The sequence below is a fragment of the Theropithecus gelada genome, chromosome 3 (assembly GCF_003255815.1).
Source record: "Theropithecus gelada isolate Dixy chromosome 3, Tgel_1.0, whole genome shotgun sequence".
Lineage (NCBI taxonomy): Eukaryota > Metazoa > Chordata > Mammalia > Primates > Cercopithecidae > Theropithecus > Theropithecus gelada.
Genome location: NC_037670.1, coordinates 129,919,530 through 129,941,314, shown reverse-complemented (window position 1 = coordinate 129,941,314; position 21,785 = coordinate 129,919,530). Strand labels below are relative to the sequence as shown.

Below are 21,785 nucleotides of genomic sequence, written 5' to 3'. Positions count from 1 at the left end.
AAGCAAAAAAAAAAAAAAAAAAAAAAAAAAAAAAAAAAAAAAAATCTTTATAAACACCACAGTTGGGGAGAGGAAACCATAGGTATGGAAACACTGAGCCAGAATAAGAAGGTAATGAAGCTAAAGAAGGGGTGGGCTGGCATGCAGAGTATATATGCAGTGCTGTTGAAGTTTCCTGCCTGAGTCCTCCTAATGACAGAGGAGAGAGGACTTGTCCATTCAGTGTCTGGGACCTTAGCCTGATGTGGCATAAGAAGTTTCTTTGAAGTCATTTGTTTTGTCCTAAAAATTAATGAGATCTGTTCTTCTGTAGATATACCTATTTCTTGATATAAATGTTTTATATTACTCACCAAGGTATGATTGATGCTTAGAAAGACACATTAGCTTTATCCTGTGTCTTTGTGAAGCCCCTGGTATTATGACATGTGTCCCAATTTGAAAACCTTGGAATTACAGGGGAATTGCAGAAAATAAGACTAGACAGTTTGATTGGGCAATTACTATTGAGGAAACAGGTACGCAGTCCCCCGTTCTCAATTCCAAAATTCTGAAAGCTCTGAAAACCAACAGTTTCATAAGTCACTTAACAGCAAGACCTGACCTGACCTGAAATAAATTGGTAGGAAAACCTTGCCCCAGCTAGGGTATATTGGGAAATACAATTGCTGGGTGTTACAAAAATTAGCTGGGCATGGTGGCAGATGCCTGTAATCCCAGCTACTTGGGAGGCTGAGGCAGGAGAATCGCTTGAACCTGGGAGGCAAAGGTTGCAGTAAGCCAAGATTGCACCACTGCACTCCAGCCTGGATGACAAAGTGAGGCTTCATCTCAAAACAATGTGTGTGTGTGTGTGTGTGTGTGTGTGTGTATATATATATATATATGAGATACGGTTTGGCTGTATCCCTGCCCAAATCTCGTCTTGAATTCCCACACAGGCCGGGCGCGGTGGCTCAAGCCTGTAATCCCAGCACTTTGGGAGGCCGAGACGGGCGGATCACGAAGTCAGGAGATCGAGACCATCCTGGCGAACATGGTGAAACCCCGTCTCTACTAAAAAATACAAAAAAAACTAGCCGGGCGAGTGGCGGGCGCCTGTAGTCCCAGCTACTCGGGAGGCTGAGGTAGGAGAATGGCGTAAACCCGGGAGGCGGAGCTTGCAGTGAGCTGAGATCCGGCCACTGCACTCCAGCCTGGGTGACAGAGCGAGACTCCGTCTCAAAAAAAAAAAAAAAAAAAGAATTCCCACACATTGAGTGAGGGACCCAGTGGGAGGTAATTGAGTCATGGGGCCGAGTCTCTCCTGTGCTGTTCTTGTGATAGTGAGTAAGTCTCACGAGATCTGACGGCCACGTTTTTGTTTTTTTGTTTTTTTGTTTTTTTGTGATGAAGTTTCACTTTTGTTGCCCAGGCTAAAGTGCAATGGCGCGATCTCGGCTCACTGCATCCCCTGCCTCCAGGGTTCAAGCGATTCTCCTGCCTTAGCCTCCTGAGTAGCTGGGATTACAGGCACACACCACCACGCCTGGCTAATTTTTTTTTTTTCTTTTCTTTGAAGTAGAGACAGGGTTTCACCATGGTGGCCAGGCTCGTCTTGAACTCCTGACCTCAGGTGATCCACCTTCCTTGGCCTCCCAAAGTGCTGAAATTACAGGTGTAAGCCACTGTGCCTGACCTGATCTGATGGTTTTAAAAATGGGAGTTTCCAGCTGGGTGCAGTGACTCACACCTGTAATCCCAGCACTTTGGGAGGCCGAGGTGGGCAGATTGTGAGGTCAGGAGATCGAGACCATCCTGGCTAACACAGTGAAACCCAGTCTCTACTAAAAATATACAAAAAAATTAGCCAGGCATGGTGGCGGGTGCCTGTAGTCCCAGCTACTCAGAAGCCTGAGGCAGGAGAATGGCGTGAACCTGGGAGGTGGAGCTTGCAGTGAGCCAAGACTGCGCCATTGCACTCCAGCCTGGGCAACAGAGTGAGACTCCGTCTCAAAAAGAAAAAAAAAACGGGAGTTTCCCTGCACAAGGTCTCTCTTTGCCTGCTGCCATTCATGTAAGACGTGACTTGCTCCTCCGTGCCTTCCACCATGACTGTGAGGCCTTCCCAGCCATGCGGAACTGTAAGTCCATTAGACCCTTTTTCCTGTATAAATTACTCAGCCTCAGGTATGTCTTTATCAGCAGCATTTAAACATACTAATAGAGTATATATATTTTTATATATACTGTGTATATGTGTGTATATATATACTGTATATATATGTGTGTACATATGGGTGTGTGTGTATGTGTATATATATACACACACACACAGTTGCTGGCCATGCTGCCATTTTCCAGTGACAATTCTATGCTATATAAGGAGGGAATATGAATTTTTAGGGATGGCTTTAATAAAATTAGACAATTATATCAATAGTAACCCAAATGAGAGAGATTGCTGTGGGATTGGTAGAGTAAAATGAATTTGAAAACTATTGAGAAAAAAACTCAATGGAGACCATCATGACTAACTAAATTTCACCATTGAAGATGCTTTCATTTTAGTAGAGTATGGTAAAGTCTGCAAGCTTTAGAAGCACGTTGCCTGGATTCATACTGGCTGTGTGGCCTTGAACAAGCGACTGTTGTGAGAAGTGAATGAAGTGATCCATAGAAAATGCTTCGCATAGTACCAGGCATATAGTAAGGGTTCAGTTAGCTATCATGATTAAGATGTTGGACCTGAACGTTGTGTCCCTTGAAGGATTGTTTTTTATATCAGCTGACATTTTATGTAACATAGGTGGTCAATTAGCTATTATGATTAAGAAGTTGAACCTGAATGTTGTATCCCTTGAAGAATTGTTTTTTTATATCTGCTGACATTTATGTAATATAGGTGGTTAGTAACATTTGGCTCTGCCTTTCATGTTTTAAAAAGGTTCTGTCTTGGCCGGGCGCGGTGGCTCAAGCCTGTAATCCCAGCACTTTGGGAGGCCGAGATGGGCGGATCACGAGGTCAGGAGATCGAGACCATCCTGGCTAACATGGTGAAACCCCGTCTCTATTAAGAAATACAAAAAACTAGCCGGGCGAGGTGGCGGGCGTCTGTAGTCCCAGCTACTCAGGAGGCTGAGGCCGGAGAATGGCGTGAACCCGGGAGGCGGAGCTTGCAGTGAGCTGAGATCCGGCCACTGCACTCCAGCCCGGGCGACAGAGCGAGACTCCGTCTCAAAAACAAAAAAACAAAAAAACAAAAAGGTTCTGTCTTTATTATATATATTTATGTTGTGATCATTTTCAAAAAATTTTTAAAAGCAGGTAGAGTATACATTGTAGTCTCCAAACATAAACATTGTAACATCCCATGCAGCCTAAAGGATACACAATAAGCCTGGTTTGGATTTTCATCAAAGTGGTACACCAAGTTCTATTAGCATTATTTACTTATTCAAGCCTTAAAATGAAATGTAGTGAGTTGAAATTCAAACTTGGTCTTTTTCCAGTTTCTGAATTTGATATATGGTCCAGGAAGAAGAAACAGAAGATTTCATACAAAATGTGACTGCCTTTGCTAGCCTATTTATTGCTAGAGCATATTTGTACCAGCAAGGCACAATATTAGACTTGAAAGTCTACTTCTGGTTTCAACACATAAATTCCCAGGGATGAAAAAGATGGAGTGGAAACCTATAAATTAAAAGATTTAAAAACATAACCTGAGTGAAGAGACAACCCATGGAATGGGAGAATATATTTGCAAACTATATGTCTGATAAGGGGTCAATATCCAAAACATGTAATAACTCAATAGTAAAAAAAAAAAAAAAAAAAAAAAAATTTAATGGGCAAAGGACATAAATAGACATTTTTCCATAGAAGATATAGAAATGGCCAACAGGTATATGAAAAAATGCTCAGTATCACTAACCAAGGGAATACAAAATAAAACCACAATGAGATACCATCTCACACCTGTTAGAAACACTATTATCAGAAAACAAAAGATAACTGAGCATGATGGCACATGCCTGTAGTCCCAGCTGCTCAGGAGGCCGAGGCAGGAGGATCACTTGGGTCCAGGAGTTCAAGACCAGCCTGAGCAACATAATGAGACCCCATCCCTAAAACACTAACAAAAGATGAAAGATTTCAAGTGTTGGCAGGGATGTGGAGAAAAGGGAACCCTTGTACACCACTGGTGAGATTGTGAATTAGTACAACCATTATGGAAAACAATATGGTGGTTTCTCAAAAATGTAAACATAGAACTTATCTGGCGTTCCCACCACTGGGTATATATCCACAGGAAATGAAATCAGTATGTTGAAGAAATACCTTGCACTCGTATTCATCACAGCACTATTCACAATAGCCACTATATAGAATCAGCCTAAGTGTCCATGGATGAATGAATGAAGAAAATGTGATATATACACAATGACATACTATTCAGTCTTACAAAAAAGACGAATATCCTGTCATTTGCAACAACATGGATGAGCCTAGAAGACATTAAGTAAATCAGGCACAGAAGAGTACCTCGTGATCTTAATTATATGTGGAATCTGAAAAAGTCAAACTCAAAAAGAGGAAAATGATGCTCAAGAGCCAGAGGGCGGGGGCATTGGGGAGATGTTGGCCAAAGGACACAAAATTTCAGAAGAGGAATAAGTTCAAGAGACCTACTGTATTATTATGGTGACTACAGTTAATAATATGTATTTGAAAATTGCTGAAAGAGTAGATTATCAGTGTTCTCACCATGAAAAAATACATATAAGGGGACTTCAAAAAGTTCATGGAAAAATGGAATTAAAAGACTAAAAATTATTTCTCAACATAAGCTCTATCAAATTCAAGATACTTTTGTAAACAATGATACCAGCCATTTAGTCCATCCCTGAAGAACTCCGAGGGCCCTGGGAATTTAACAACGTCAGTGCAGTCTCTTTTACATCATAAAGAAAAATGGGTGCCCTTTAAAGATTTTTTTAAGATCAGGAAACAAAAAAGTCAAAAGGAGCTAAATCAGAACTGTAAGGTGGATGCTAATGATTTCCCATGGAAACTCTTGTAAAATTGCCCTGTTCCACAAGAGGAATGAGCAGGAGCATTGTTGTGGTAGAGAAGGACTTTCTCATGAAATTTTCCTGGGCTTTTTTAAACTAAAGCTTTGGCTTTCTCAAAACATTCTCATAATAAGCAGATGCTATCATTCTTTGGGACTCCAAAAAATCAACAAGCAAAATGCCTTGAGCATCCCAAAAAACTGTTGCCATGACCTTTGCTCTTGACTGGTCAACTTGTGCTTTGACTGGACCATGTCACCTCTTGGTAGCCATTGCTTTGATTGAGTTTGTCTTTAGGATGACACTGTAGAACCATGTTTCATCTCCTGTTAACAATTCTTTGAAGAACTGCTTCAGGATCTTGAGCCCACGTTTAAAATTTTCCATTGAAAGCTGTCTTTTGTCTGCAGCTGATCTGGTGCATTGGTTTTAGTACTGATTGAGTGGAAAGTTTGCTTAACCTTTTCAGTCAGAATTGCATAAAATGACCCAACTGAGATGGTTTGGGCTATCATTTATGCTGTTAATGGTCAGTTCTCTTCAGTTAGGGCACAAACAAGATTAACTTTGTTACTCACAAACTGATGTGGATAGGGCTATAGTGAATTAAGATTGGCCACACATTTTTTTTTTTTTTTTTTTTGAGACGGAGTCTCGTTCTGTCTCCCAGGCTGGAGTGCAGTGGCCGGATCTCAGCTCACTGCAAGCTCCACCTCCCGGGTTTACACCATTCTCCTGCCTCAGCCTCCCGAGTAGCTGGGACTACAGGCGCCCACCACCTCGCCCGGCTAGTTTTTTTTTTGTATTTTTTAGTAGAGACGGGGTTTCACCGTGTTAGCCAGGATGGTCTCGATCTCCTGACCTCGTGATCCACCCGTCTTGGCCTCCCAAAGTGCTGGGATTACAGGCTTGAGCCACCGCGCCTGGCCTGGCCACACATTTTAACAGTTGAAGTTAGTGATGGGTTCATTTTACTTTTCTACTTTTATAAACATGAAATTCTCAGTAATGATGTAACTTAACTTTTTTTTTTTTTTTTTTTTTTGGTGATGAAATCTTGCTCTGTCACTCACGCTGGAGTGCAGTGGTGCGATCTCAGCTCATTGCAAGCTCTGCCTCCCGGATTCACGCCATTCTCCTGCCTCAGCCTCCCAAGTAGCTGGGACTACAGGCGCCCGCCACCACACCAGGCTAATTTTTTGTATTTTTAGTAGAGACAGGGTTTCACTGTGTTAGCCAGGATGGTCTCGATCTCCTGACCTCCTGATCCTCCTGCCTCAGCCTCCCAAAGTGCTGGGATTACAGGCGTGAGCCACCACGCCCAGCCGTAACTTAAATTTTTTAAAGAAAACATGAATTGGCCAAGCATCGTGGCTCATGCCTATAAATCCCAACGTTTTGGGAGGCCGAGGTGGGAGGACTGCTTGAGCCCAGGAGCTCGAGACTGCTCTGGGCAACATAGCAAGATCCTGTCTCTAACTTAAAAAAAAAAAGTAAGAGTAAAGCTTAAGATTGAAATGATAAAATGATCAAGCAACAGGAGTGGTATATACCATCCATACTGCTCTATCACTACTCCTTTTGGCTTCATCATGATTGTTCTGCACTATTTCTGAAAAGTGAGTTGATCTTGATTTTTCATTTTTAAAATTGCTTAAACTACAGAATATTTACCCAAATTGCTTTTATGTTAGAAATGAATACATATGCTTCCTAATTACAGGACCATATTTATCAGTCTGTTTTTATTATATATATGTGTGTGTATATATATATATATATTTTAGAAAATCTTTTTTTTTTTTTGAGACAGAGTCTCGCTCTGTTTCCCAGGCTGGAGTGCAATGGCGTGATATTGGCTCACTGCAACCTCCACCTCCCAGGTTCAAGTGATTCTCCTGCCTCAGCCTCCGGAGTAGCTGAGATTACAGGCATGCACCACCATGCCTGGCTAACTTTGCATTTTTAGTAGAGATGAGATTCCTCCATGTTGGTGAGGCTGGTCTCAAACTCCCAACCTCAGGTGATCCACCCTCCTCAGCCTCCCAAAGTGCTGAGATTACAGGCATGAGCCACCATGCCCGGCCTATTATTTATATCTTATCAATTCTTTAGGTGGCCAACTTCTTCCCTGCATTATGCTGTTCCCTCTATCTTTTTGGTTTTCAACCCTGTCTGCAACTTACAGTCACTTGGGGAGTTTTTCTAAAAAATGCCCAGGTCCAGTCTCTGTATTCAATCATCTGAGATAGGGCATTTGTATATGTAATTATTTAAGTATTCAATGTCTTACCTTCTTGCTGGACTGTTTCATGAAAAGTAAGGCTTGTGTCCCCAGTGCCTAGTACAGTGCCTTTGCTATAGCTGTTTAATAATTGTTAAATGACTACTTCTATTTGCGACATATTTTAATTTTGTATCAGAAAGAGCTGGAACTATTCTTTTGCAGAAAAACCAAGAGAATATTTAATATCTCTATTGGAACGACTGAGAATTGCAAAAGTAACAGGCGTAGCATTTCCTTTCTTTATGGATAACTCTAACATTGTGGCCATGTTTGAGATGATGGACTCCTCAGGCAGAGGCACTATATCATTTGTGCAGTATAAAGAAGGTCAGTACATTCTACAAATTGAGGTAATAGTTTGTGGTCATTCCATAATTTTTTTCTAGCAGAAAATACTTCTCACTTTGTAAAATTCTCACTTAATTTCTTCTCATTATTTTACAGCCCTAAAAACTCTGGGTCTATGCACTGAAGATGAAGATTTAAAAGATGATGGACATATAATAACTTTGGATAAATTCAAGGAGGAAGTGTAAGTTTATTTTTAAGTGACAAATATTTTAATAAGGTGGCATGATTTTGAAACATAACGCCTTTTAAAATAGGTTCCTATCTTTTGAAAGAAATATTTTGTTCCCTTGAAACTTTCAGCTGACTGGAAAGTGAGGACAGGGAAGGCTGACAGTAAAGTCTCTAAGCTCGGGAATAGGAGGGGAAAATGCTGGGGTTAGAGAGGAAGCTCCGGAGGTAGCTTCATTCTTTTTTTTTTTTTTTTTTTTTTTTCTGAGATGGAGTCTCGCTCTGTTGCCCAGGCTGGAGTGCAGTGGCAGTATCTCAGCTCACTGCAACTCCACCTCCCAGCTTCAAGCGATTCTCCTGCCTCAGCTTCCCAATAGCTGGGCTTACAGATGCGCATCACCAGGCCCAAACTTTTGTAATTTTAGTAGAGTCAGGGTTTCACCATGTTGGCCAGGCTGATCTCGAACTCCTGACCTCAAGTGATCCACTGCCTCGGCCTCCCAAAGTGCTGGGATTATAGGCATGTAACGGGCTGCGCCCAGCCAGCTCCATTCTAAATAGGAAGCCCCAGCAATTCTCAAAGGATGAGGTGAAGAATCACCACTATGCTGGGACAACTAACAGAGACACTTTGAGCTCAACACACTAGCTGGAAACTCTATCTATAAAATACATACTAATACAATTTAGCTCAAAATATTTCCTCAAAATTATCACAAAGTCAATGTTTATCAGTAGCATAGGCTGCATGTTAGTCTGATAATTTTAATTTTTTTTTTTTTTTTTTTTGAGACAGTTTCACTCTTTTGCCCAGGCTGGAGTGCAGTGGTGTGATCTCGGCTCATGGCAACCTCCGCCTCCCAGGTTCAAGCGATTCTCCTGCCTCAGCCTTCTGAGTAGCTGGGATTACAGACATGCGCCACCACGTCTGGCTAATTTCGTATTTTCAGCAGAGACAGGGTTTCTCCATGTTGGTCAGGCTGGTCTCAAACTCCCGACCTCAGGTGATCCACCCGCCTTGGCCTCCCAAAGTACTGGGATTACAAGCGTGAGCCACCGCACCCAGCCTAATTTTAGATTTTGAGATATTACAGGATTAAATCACTGCTAAGTCAGAGAAAAACCACTGGAATAAAATTTAATACTTGTAGAAAGTTTCCAGGGAATCTAGCTCAATTTTTTAAGAAGTTTTACTCTGAGATTTTATTAGTTAAGAAGCTATTACTGAATACAGCCCAAGGTCAAGGAAAAGTTACAAGAAAAAAGAAACTTGAGATTTTTGTCTCATCAGTTACATAAATAATAATGTTTAATTACATTCCCTACCACGTGGGAATGTTTGAGTCACAGTGCCATGGCCTGAAATGTTTCATCCAGAAAGAAAAGGTTGCCCACTGTCAGACAGAATGAAACTAGGAAGCATTTAAAATAGAAGGACATTTGTGAGAAAGAAGAACAATCCTATCTTATTCACCATCTCACAATGTGGTGTTTTTTTTTAGAGACAGGGTCTTGTTCACTTGCCCAGGCTGCAGTGTAAGTGTCACAATCACAGCTCACTGTAGTCTTGACCTCCTGGGCTCAAGTTATCCTCCCACCTCAGCCTCCCAAGTAGCTAGAACTACAGACATGCAATCAGGGTCTTGACATGTTGGCCAGGCTGGTTTTGCACTCCTGCCTCAAGCGATCCTCCTACCTCAGTCTCCCAAAGTGCTAGGATTACAGGAATGAGACACTGTGCCCTGCCAGTTTTCTTAAGGAAATATAGTGAATTCCCAAACTAGATACAGGTGCCTCAATTAAAATATGCATTCTAAAGTGAGTTTAAAAAAAATTTATTGGCTATGTTTGATTATCCACAACAGAATTTTCCTTAATTAGCACAGGAAATTGAAAGTTGGTTATAATTTAATATCTCTGCTCTTGTCTTCAACAGACATACTCAGCATTTATACTTGTAAATAGAATGAGTTTTCATTGTTTCGTTTTCTGTTTTTGTTTCCTTAGGAACAAGAGGATGAAGGAAATATGGTCAGCATTTTAATAACGCCATAAATCCAAGATAATTAATCCTATAAAGTTTTCCAGTTTCATTAATTCAGAATTTCATCGTATAACTTGAAATCCAATTGGCTTCCTCTTAAAAACAAAAACCAAGAAAACGTTTTTCTGAAAGACATTATTTTCCAGTATTAGGCCAATTTGTCCTCAAATTAAGTAGAATCTCAACATCTTGTTGAGCCAGTTTGTAAATTCCAACTTCATTTAATGCTGCTGTGGCAGGAAGTTGCCCTGAAGTTGACTGCAGTACATCTCTCAGGAGTAGTGCAGAACCGACGTTCAAATTCAAAACAATACAGGCTTCTTTTATGCTGTTTAGGGAAAACAAAGGAGGGAAATGAGATCTCCATTATCTGCATCAACCATATTTTTTTTTTTTTTTGAGACGGAGTCTCGCTCTGTCGCCCGGGCTGGAGTGCAGTGGCGCGATCTCGGCTCACTGCAAGCTCCGCCTCCCGGGCTCCTGCCATTCTCCTACCTCAGCCTCCCGAGTAGCTGGGACTACAGGCGCCCGCCACCTTGCCCGGCTAATTTTGTTGTTTTTTTTTTTTTAGTAGAGACGGGGTTTCACCGTGTTAGCCAGGATGGTCTCGATCTCCTGACCTCGTGATCCACCCGTCTCGGCCTCCCAAAGTGCTGGGATTACAGGCTTGAGCCACCGCGCCCGGCCGCATCAACCATATTATAACAATTTTGAGAATCCTAAACAGCTTCTCTGTACTGCTGGTCCACATGTTCTCTATAAAAATACTTATGGATTTATTATTTGGTTCTTTTAACATGGTAAGACTACACAGGTGCAGAGTTTCTATTTCTTTAGATTAAGGTAATAGGATCCCTATTTCAATATGTATCCATTATTTCCCTAAATACAATACTTGATATTAATACTATATTAAATATGGCTATAACTTTAGGTAGATTAGAATATGGGAAAAGACAAAAATAAGGGATAAAATGAAGGCAGCAGAAAGAACATTAAATTTTAAAAACTGTCATATGAAACATGTAAACATAAGCTTTCATTTTACAAGTTTAAAAGGAATGCTTTATAACCTCACAAAACCCAGTTTAAATTTTACTTTTTTTTTTTTGAGACATCATCTTGCTCTGTCACCTAGGCTGGAGTGCCATTGCATGATCATAGCTCACTACAGCCTCAGTCTCCCAAGTAGCTAGGACTACAGGTCCATACCACCACATCTGGCTTTTTGTTTGTTCATTTTAATACTTTTTGTAGAGATGGAGTCTTGCTATGTTGCCCAGGCTGGTCTCAAACACCTGGCCTCAAGCAATTCTCCCACCTCTGCCTCCCAAAGTACTGGGATTACAGGTGTGGGCTACTATGCCTGGCCTGTAATTTAAATTTTATATCAACAAATTCTCAAACTATAATTACAGTTAGAACCAAAATTAATGTCAAATGTTTAAGGAAACAAATTTCTTTCAGGCCTGGCCTATTAGGTATTAAACATATTTGTAATTTTTGTTGTTGTTGTTTTTTTGAGACACAGTCTTGCTCTGTTGCCCAGGCTGGAGTGCAGTTGTGCAATCTCAGCTCACTGCAAGCTCCGCCTCCCAGGTTCACGCCATTCTCCTGCCTCAGCCTCCCGAGTAGCTGGAACTACAGGCACCCGCTACCATGCCTGGCTAATTTTTTTTTTTTTTTGTATTTTTAGTAGAGATGGGGTATCATCATGTTAGCCAGGATGGTCTCAATCTCCTGACCTCGTGATCCGCCCGTCTCGGCCTCCCAAAGTGTTGTGATTACAGGCGTGAGCCACTGCACCCAGCCCTGTAATTTCTTATATTTAGTGAATAGGGCACAACTTTTTTTCATTTTCGATTTATTCCTCCAGTAACCAAGCAACTAGAAGCATTAAACCAAATACTAGAAAACAAAACCCAGTATATAATTTATATCTAGTTCTGAAACCTTTTGAGGTCACGGGTCACATCTATCATTTTGGTTTCCCCATTGTGCTGTAAACATACAGTAGACAATGTTTTAAAACTTCAACTGATCTTATCCCACCCAAACATCTCCAGAACCCTAAAGTTAAAAGGAGTTAGCCTCCTGTAACAATTTGATACATTAATATTAATTGTTAAATGTTGAGCTTACTGTTTAAAATAATTTTCTGGTCTCTTGCAATAGTGAGAAAACAAAGGGAAAAGATTCCGAGTCATATCAAACTGCAGCTGGGCTGCTCCTCCTTCATTGAAGTGATTAGCAAGAATTATCTGAAACAAAGAATAATTCATTTAATGCTTGTCTTTATTATCACAGCCCAAAGACAGTCTATTCTTACTTACTTCTTGGTAGATGTATACATCCAGCTTCTCTACAAGCATTTGCCAGAAAATTTTAAATAAGGAGAAACAAAGCTGCTGCTCCAACTGAAGTAAATGGTCTCGTAAAGTCAGCAGTAAGGGGCAAGCCGAACTGGACAGGGACATCACTGCCTGCTCTGACTGAGATGGCAAGGACAACCATCTGGAAAAAACACATTTTTACCAAAAAATTTTCATTGGTTTGTATTTTTAAAGTTTTTAAATCATTTTAAATTGGAGGAAGTGTTCTAGGGCATTTTGGATAAGAAAAAATACACAGTCCAACATTAAAAGCTCTATCAGAAAATAAATGTACCTGTATTTTATATTTTCACTCTCAAATACTCTTTATATGGGGATATTTTGGAAATATCCCCAAATTTTAATATGGGGATTACCAATACAAAGCAATTACAATTTAAATGTCACTTAATTTTTGCATTTTATGTAGTTTTTTTTTTTTTTTTTTTTTTTTTTGAGACGGAGTCTCGCGCTGTGTCACCCAGGCTGGAGTGCAGTGGCGCGATCTCGGCTCACTGCAAGCTCCGCCTCCCAGGTTCACGCCATTCTCCTGCCTCAGCCTCCGAGTAGCTGGGACTACAGGCGCCCGCCACCACGCCCGGCTAGTTTTTTGTATTTTTAGTAGAGACGGGGTTTCACCATGTTAGCCAGGATGGTCTCGATCTCCTGACCTCGTGATCCGCCCGTCTCGGCCTCCCAAAGTGCTGGGATTACAGGCTTGAGCCACCGCGCCCGGCCCATTTTATGTAGTTTTTGTTTTGTTTTGGTTTTTGGTTTTTTTTTTTTTGAGACAGAGTCTCGCTCTGTTGGCCAGGCTAGAGCCAGAGGGTTCAAGCAATTCTCGTGTCTCAGCCTCCCAAGTAGCTGGGATTACAGGTGCCCACCACCACGCCCAGCTAATCTTTTTATTTTTAGTAGAGACAGAGTTTCACCACGTTGGCCAGGCTAGTTTCGAATTCCTGCTCTCAAGTGATCTGCCTGCCTTGGCGTCCCAAAGTGCTGGGATTACAGGTGTGAGCCACTGCACCCAACCTGATTTTAGCATTTTAATTAAGACATCAGCTAATATTATGCTCTGATTTTTAGTAAAATCAGGACGAATAACAAATTTTTGGCACTCTGTGTGGCAGGGACTACACTAGGACAAAAAGATACTGCTTGCTATCAAGGATGAAAGTAACACAGGTGTTCACAGTGAATGGTAGTGGGATAAACCACAACAAAAGTATGCAGAGTACCACAGGTGACTTTACTTTGCAAAATGGGAGACAGGTTAGGCTATTCAACCCCATATCACACACTATCCTATTAATATATTTACAAACAGCTAAATTATAACCAGTTTATTCTGATTAAGAATGTCAGCGAGCCAGGTGTGATGGCTCACACCTGTAATCCTAGCACATTGGGAGGCCGAGGCAGTGGATTGCCTGAGGTCAGGAGTTGGAGATCAGCCTGCCAAAATGTGAAACCAGGTCTCCACTAAAACTACAAAAATTAGCCAGGTGTGGTGGTGCATGCCTGTAGTCCCAGCTACTTGGGAGGCTGAGGTGGGAAGATCACTTGACCTCTAAGGTGGAGGCTGCAATGAGCCGAGATCATGCAACTGCACTCCAGCCTGGGTGACAGAGTAGGACTGTCTTGGAAAAAAAAAAAAAAAGTCCAAGAACACATTTTAGAAAGATTTCCAACAATGAAGTTTAAAGTACATAAGGCCAAACCAGGTTCTATCTAGACACCTTGGAAATGTGACCACATATACCATCTTTAACTTTTACCAAACTGGTATTAAGAGCTGACTTACATAGACGACATACCTTTCTTTTTTATACAATTTTGCAGCATCTTTAACTTCTCTAAAAACATGGTCTACTTGACGGGTCAACATATCATGCTTTAAACGCTCTAAGAGGTTAATCATGTCATCAAAGACGGAGCTCTCCATAGAGGCTAGCTGTCCCAGCTGCAATTTACTCAGAGTATTATTCTCTGCAAACACCTCCAGTGCAGCCTGTTGAAGTTGTAGAAAGAACTGAAAGCAAAAACATGTTAACACATTAACATACTTTTTTTTAAAAACAGCTTGAAAGAGAATTCATATATCATACAATTCACCTATTTAAAGTGTATAATTCAGCTGGGCACGGTGGCTCACGCCTGTAATCCCAGTACTTTGGGAGGCCAAGGTGGGTGGATCACCTGAGGTCAGGAGTTCAAAACCAGCCTGGCCAACATTCCAACATTGTGACACCCCATCTCTACTAAAAATACAAAAATTAGCTGGGCATAGTGGCATGTGCCTGTAATCCTAGCTACTCAGGAGGCTGAATTGCGTGAACCTGGAGGGCAGAGGTTGCAGTGAGCTGAGATCATGCCTCGGCTAACTGCAACCTCTACCTCTACCTCCTGGGTTCAAGCAATTCTCCTGCCTCAGCCTCCTGAGTACCTGGGATTACAGGTGTGTACCATCACGCCCGGCTAATTTTTTTTTTTTGTAATTTTCATACAGATGGTGTTTCACCATATTGGTTACACTGGTCTCAAACTCCTGACCTCATGATCTGCCCACCTCAGCCTCCCAAAGTGCTGGGATTACAGGCATAAGCCACCACGCCCGGCAGTACAAGTTTTTATGTGGACATATGTTTCATTTCTCTTGGTATATACTGAAGAGTGGAATTGCTGGATCTTATGGTAAGTCTATGTGTTAACAGTTTGAAAGGCTGCGCATGGTAGCTCATGCCTGTAGTGCCAGCACTTTACGAGGCTAAGGCCAGAGAATCATTTTATAGTGAGACCTTATCTCTAGAAAAAAAATATTAGCTGAGTGTGGTAGCCACAGACCTGTAGTCCCCGCTACTCAAGAGGCTGAGATGGGAAGATTGCTGGAGCCCAGGAGGCAGAGCTTGTAGTGAGCCGAGATTGGGCCACTGCACTGTAGCCTGGGTGAAAGAACAAGATCTCATCTCAGAAAACAAAAAGACAGTTTGAGGAACTGCCATACTGTTTTCCACAGCAACTGTACTATGTTACATTCCCACTAGTCAATGTTAAACTGTTTTGAAATGGAACAATCTCAAGACATATTAACCAGAAAAAGAGTCTGCATAGTATGTTACCACATGTTGACATACACACACCAGTATTTATATAAACAGCTTTAGTAATATGTATAAGAAATTGATCAAAGTGATTGGCTTTAGGGAAGATTAGAATTAAGACTTATTTTCACTATATATAGTTTCAATATATACAGTTTTGTGGCTTTTGAATTTCGTATCACATGGATTACATATAGTGAAAAATATTTTTCTCTTTCAACTTCTGTGTATGGTAATCACGAACTTAACAAAAAAAAAAATGACACTATCAGCCGGGCGTGGTGGCTCATGCCTGTAATCTCAGCACTCTGGGAGGCCGGACAGGTGGATCACCTGAGGTCAGGAGTTCGAGACCAGTCTGGCCAACATAGTGAAACCCCATCTCTACTAAAAATACAAAAATTACCTGGGCATGGTGGCGGGCGCCTATAATCCCAGCTACTCAGGAGGCTGAGACAGGAGAATTGCTTGAACCTAGGAGGCAGAGGTTGCAGTGAGCCAAGATCGTGCCACTGTACTCTAGCCTGGGCAACAAGAGCAAAACCCTGTCTCAAAAAACAAAAAAAAATGACACTATCTACTTGTTTTTTTATTTTTTGAGATGGAGTCTCGCTCTGTCCCTCAGGCTGGAGTGCAATGGCGCGATCTCGGCTCACTGCAACCTCCACCTCCCTGGTTCAAGTGATTCTCCTGCGTTAGTCTCCCGTGTAGCTGGGACTACAGGCGAGTGCCACCACACCTGGCTAATTTTTGTATTTTTAGTAGAGATGGGGTTTCACCATGTAGGCCACGCTGATCTCGAACTCCTGACCTCAGGTGATCCGCTCGCTTTGGCTTCCCAAAGTGCTGAAATTACAGGTGTGAGCCACTGTGCCTGGCCTTGTTTTAAATAAAATTAAAAATAATTTTTAAATGACACTATCATTAAGCATTTAAGCATAAAATTAACTATAAAGGTCTGAAATTTTATTTTTCCAAAATACAATTAACAGAGGACTAAATAAATCACCTTGCCAAGGTTATTTTTTTTTAAACTCTGAATAGCATTAGGCCATGAACACAGCATAATAAGCCATATTAAGGTCATCAAACATTTGGCTAGCCTTGATGGCCAGGCACGGTGGCTCACGCCTGTAAACCCAACACTTTGGGAGGCCGGGGAGGCAGATCACTTGAGGTCTGAGGTTTGAGATCAGCCTGACCAACATGGTGAAACCCCATCTCTACTAAAAATACAAAAATTAGTTGGGCATGGTGGCGCACACCTGTAATCCCAGCTACTCGGGAGGCTGAGGCAGGAGAATCACTTGAACCTGGGAGGCAGAAGTTGGAGTGAGCCAAGATCACACCACTGCAATCCAGCCTGGGTGACAAAGTGAGACCCTTTCTCAAAAAAAACACCAAAACAAAAAACATTTGGCTACACTTGAAATGTTTTCTTAAGAATTTTCAGTTGCTTTTCTTTTAAAGTTCTTGAAATAAAACTACACAAAATTTTAAAAACCAAAAGCCATTTAGAACTCTCCCAAAGATTTCATGGATAACGAACAAACCATAAAATCTTGTGGTTAATTTTTTTTTATACATTTACTATTAAAATTCAGACTACCCAACATGAACTTAGATCATCTCTATCTTTGTCTCCCCCCATCTCCCTCTCTCCTTCCGCCCCCTATCTTTTTGCATGGCAATGTGTCATGGGCATCAACTACTTTTACATGGCCAGCAATTTTTCCCCTTCTTTTAACAGTACCCCAATTTTCCTTTGGGGAACCACTTCTTCCCTAATCTGAGACAATTTAGGTGGTGTCAGCCCTATCCTTTGGTGCCAGGGATGCACACTTAACTTGGTAATACCATGCCCTGCCTGCACTAGTGATTGTTCAGAGATGGACATATGAGAGGCATCTTGTATCAGAGAAGCAGCACTCTTCTTTTGAGATTGCAGAAGGACCACATGAGCCTGGAACCACCTGTGGCCACATGTCCAGAGCCTGCCTCAGAGCAAAACCAGAAATGGACAACTTTAGAACAGCCACGCCTAATCCTTTCAGAAAGTTAAATTCCTCACCTCCCATATCTCACCCCACACCCCAACTTAGGCCAGTTTGAATCTGGTATCTGTCATCTACAACGGAAAAATTCCTAATTCTGCATGGCTGCTTATTTCAGGCTTGGCACAATCTGGTAACCAGCAGACAGTTATCGGTAGAGAACCTGAAACAAATGGAAAGTGAATCCTGTTCATTCTTTTTCCTTTTTCTAATTACGCAATACAAAGTTTTAATAATTTTTACTTATACAGTATTCACTGGCTGAAGGACTGTGAATATGATTAAAGAATTTTGAGGTTAAGACAGAATTTGCACCATATAGTTTTTTTTTTTTTTTTTTGAGACGGAGTTTTGCTCTTGTCGCCCAGGCTGGAGTGCAATGGCGCAATCTTGGCTTACTGCAACCTCCCGGTTCAAGCAATTCTCCTGCCTCAGCCTCCTGAGTAGTAGCTGGGATTACAGGCGCCCGCCACCACGCCTATTTTTTTTTTTTTTTTTTGAGACAGAGTCTTGCTCTGTCACCCAGGCTGGAGTGCAGTGGCACAATCTCGACTCACAGCAACCTCCATCTCCCAAGTACACGCAATTCTCCTGTCTCAGCCTCCCAAGTAGCTGAGACTACAGGCGCCCACCAGCATGCCTAGCTAATTTTTGTATTTTTAGTACAGATGGGGTTTCACCATCTTGGCCAGGCTGGCCTCGAAATCCTGACCTCAGGTGATCCACCCGCCTCAGCCTCCCAAAGTGCTGGGATTACAGGCATGAGCCACCGCACTTGGTCAGATTTGTACCATAATAACCATGCTAGTACACAATTCATTCACAACTTGAACAATCAACTCTGAAATTTGATTATTTCTCTGCTGACAGAGGACCTAGTTAATTCAGCATGAGATTATACGTTTTCTAAGGGTAGGGATGATGGCTAATTCATCTTTCTTTTTTTTGTGGGAGGAGACAGGGTCTCCGTCTGTTGCCCAGGCTGGAGTGCAGTGGTGTGATGAAGGCTCACTGTAGTCTCAACCTCCCGGGCTCAAGCAATCTTCCCACCCCAGCCTCCCAAGTAGCTGGGACCACAGGGCATGCCTGCCACGCCCAGTTAATTTTTTTTTTTTAAATTTTATGTAGAGACAGGGTCTCCCTATGCTGCCCAGGCTGGTCTCCAACTCCTGGGTTCGAGTGATCCTCCCACCTTAGCCTCCCAAGCAGCTAGGACTGCAGGGGTACACCATCATGCTTGGCTAATTTTTTGTATTTTTTGTAGAGATGAGGTCTCGCCATAATGCCCAGGCTGGTCTCAAACTCCTGGGCTTAAGCGATCAGCCCACCTTGGCTCACAGTGTTGGGCTTACGGGTGTGAGACATCGTGCCCAGTCATCTTTCTTAACAGACTATAGCACCAAGTAAAGCAGCTGATGATGTTCTACAAATGATTTCATTGAAGAAAAAATTCTGGCACAAGAGTCAAGAATAACAATTTGTTTCATATTACTAAAAATGCTTAGCAGAAAATGGAGCTGTGGGGGTGCTGAGAGAATACTTACTTAAATTAGAAACACAACACATAAAAATACAAAATGAATGCATGTATGCTGATTAGCTGACTTTATTTTTTTTTTGAGATGGAGTTTCGCTCTTGTTGCCTAGGCTGGAGTGCAATGGCGTATTCTCAGCTCACTGCAACCTCTGCCTCACGGGTTCAAGTGGTTCTCCTGCCTCAGCCTTCTGAGTAGCTGGGACTACAGGCATGTGCCACCACGCCCAGCTAATTTTTGTATTTTTAGTAGAGACAGGGTTTCACCATGTTGGCCAGGCTGGTCTCGAACTCCTGACCTCAGGTGATCCACACGCTTGGCCTCCCAAAGGGCTGGGATTACAGGCATGAGCCACCACTCCCAGCCTGATTAGCTGACTTTATAAACAAATTGATTACCCTCTATCTTATAATCATACTATGAAATAATTGTTTTATTTTCCTTGCTCAGCAGAATGATATTATGCACATGGATTTCAGTTAACATCTTTTTTTTTTTTTTTTTTTGAGACGGAGTCTCGCTCTGTCGCCCAGGCTGGAGTGCTGTGGCCGGATCTCAGCTCACTGCAAGCTCCGCCTCCCGGGTTCCCGCCATTCTCCTGCCTCAGCCTCCCGAGTAGCTGGGACTACAGGCGCCCGCCACCTCGCCCGGCTAGTTTTTTGTATTTTTTAGTAGAGACGGGGTTTCACCGTGTTAGCCAGGATGGTCTCGATCTCCTGACCTCGTGATCCACCCGTCTCGGCCTCCCAAAGTGCTGGGATTACAGGCTTGAGCCACCGCGCCCGGCCCAGTTAACATCTTTATAGGAAAAAAGCTTTAACTAATTAGTAAGTCCCAGACAGAGTACAGATAAGCATAAACTATGATTGTATTTATCAGGTTTTTATCTTGTTTATATCTATGATTAGTATATTTATTGTATTTATTTTTGCCCCCTATTTATTTGGCTTATTACCCTGGATTTAAAACAAAAACGGTTTTGTTTGGCTTTTTCTTTCACATTAAAATAGGTATTATGAGGAATACATTTTCTTCTATACAATGCTTTAGAAGTAACCATACATTTTTGTTCTACATATAACAAAATGTACTATATAGTGCGTTAATTGGTATACTACAATTTTTTTTCCCAAATTCATAATTTAAAATGTCATGTTTTCAAGACTTCCTTCCTAATCCAGGCATTTAATGTTTTCACATGTCCATGTTTGAATATATTTCATTTCTGCTTTTATTTCTTGTTTTATTGCATTAAGATTTGATAACATACAGAAATTTTAAATTAATTTACCTTGTCCATCTTTGTGACTCATCTGGACACACTTGAAAATTGTATTTTTCCCTATTTTTTTTTTTTTTTTTTGAGACGGAGTCTCGCTCTGTCGCTCAGGCTGGAGTGCAGTGGCCGGATCTCAGCTCACTGCAAGCTCCGCCTCCCGGGTTTACGCCATTCTCCTGCCTCAGCCTCCCGAGCAGCTGGGACTACAGGCGCCCGCCACCTCACCTGGCTAGTTTTTTGTATTTTTTAGTAGAGACGGGGTTTCACCGGATTAGCCAGGATGGTCTCGATCTCCTGACCTTGTGATCCACCCATCTCGGCCTCCCAAAGTGCTGGGATTACAGGCTTGAGCCACCGCGCCCGGCCGTTTATCCCTATTATACTGTGGAATTTATCACCAACCTTCAGTTAATCAATCTAATTATTTAACTTTACAATTTTTTAATTCTCACTTTACCTATCACATTCTAATAGTATATTTTTGTCTTTAGTGAAAATTGCATTTGTCTTGTTTACCTTCCTGTTTTCATTTTATGACACAATTTTTTAATTTTTAATATTTCATATTAAAATTTTCATAGTCATCAGATTTATTCAGTACAGTTAGTTTCTTTAATATTTAATGTCTATTCTACTTTAACATTTCATGGTCATCCTAGTTCTCTGTTTATGCGTTCTGTCACGAAATTTACTTTATGGGACACCTAAATTGGTATAAACCTAAGTTGATTTTGAACAATGAGTCTTTTTTTTTTTTTTTTTGAGACGGAGTCTCGCTCCGCCGCCCAGGCTGGAGTGCGGTGGCCAGATCTCAGCTCACTGCAAGCTCCGCCTCCCGGGTTCACGCCATTCTCCCGCCTCAGCCTGCCTCAGCCTCCCGAGCAGCTGGAACTACAGGCGCCCGCCACCTCGCCCGGCTAGTTTTTTTTTTTTTTGTATTTTTAGTAGAGACGGGGTTTCACCATGTTAGCTAGGATGGTCTCGATCTCCTGACCTAGTGATCCGCCCGTCTCGGCCTCCCAAAGTGCTGGGATTACAGGCTTGAGCCACTGCGCCCGGCCGAACAATGATTCTTAACCTAAGGGTACCCTGTTCAAGAAGGGAGTTCTGAAGGTCCTCTGAGATGATGTTAATATCTAAAACATCTAAAAGAATTCATCCGTCTGTGGCAAGGTTATAAAGGCTAATTAGACTTTTGTTTGGAAGCATCTATTGGAAAATCTGGTTACCAAAAGTCCTGACAGCCAGGATATTCCTTGAATTAATAAAAAGAGTAAAAATAAATTACTACTTAATAATTATAGTAAGGCAGATCAAATGTGTCAGTAGGTTTGATTAATAATAATTAGGCAGACCAAATCATGTCAGAATCCGCATGGAGAAGGGAAGGGTTGGTAGAATCTGGAAGAAAAGGTCTTACGGTATTTGTTAACTGGACCCAAGGTTTTTATTTATGGATTTATTTAAAATATACCCTCCAATAAATCAGTTGATTTTTTCAGATACAATCATAGTTTTTTTTTTTTTTTTTTTTTTT

At 41.6% G+C, this 21,785-nt stretch overlaps 2 protein-coding genes across 11 annotated transcripts in view; one reads left to right on the top strand and one right to left on the bottom strand.

Annotated features, from left to right (window-relative positions):
- EFCAB10 (EF-hand calcium binding domain 10) overlaps positions 1-12,686 on the top strand; it is a 19,076-nt gene extending 6,390 nt beyond the window's left edge. The window contains exons 2-5 of one of the 4 annotated variants that reach the window (XM_025380263.1): positions 7,507-7,671; positions 7,789-7,876; positions 9,871-9,894; positions 12,251-12,565. In XM_025380263.1, coding sequence (XP_025236048.1) covers positions 7,507-7,671; positions 7,789-7,876; positions 9,871-9,894; position 12,251 — 278 coding nt within the window. In that variant the 3' untranslated portion in view covers positions 12,252-12,565. Of the gene's footprint in view, positions 1-7,506; positions 7,672-7,788; positions 7,877-9,870; positions 10,259-12,250 lie in introns of those variants that run through there. The other 3 variants (XM_025380261.1, XM_025380262.1, XM_025380264.1) reach the window with 3 other exon arrangements.
- The window catches only part of RINT1 (RAD50 interactor 1), a 40,062-nt gene continuing 27,955 nt past the window's right edge, over positions 9,679-21,785 (bottom strand). For 6 of the 7 annotated variants that reach the window (XM_025380253.1, XM_025380258.1, XM_025380256.1 and 3 more), the window contains 4 exons: positions 14,097-14,311; positions 12,241-12,421; positions 12,050-12,168; positions 9,679-10,235 (listed from right to left, as the gene is read on the bottom strand). In XM_025380253.1, coding sequence (XP_025236038.1) covers positions 10,043-10,235; positions 12,050-12,168; positions 12,241-12,421; positions 14,097-14,311 — 708 coding nt within the window. In that variant the 3' untranslated portion in view covers positions 9,679-10,042. Of the gene's footprint in view, positions 10,236-11,607; positions 12,169-12,240; positions 12,422-14,096; positions 14,312-21,785 lie in introns of those variants that run through there. The other variant, XM_025380255.1, reaches the window with a different exon arrangement.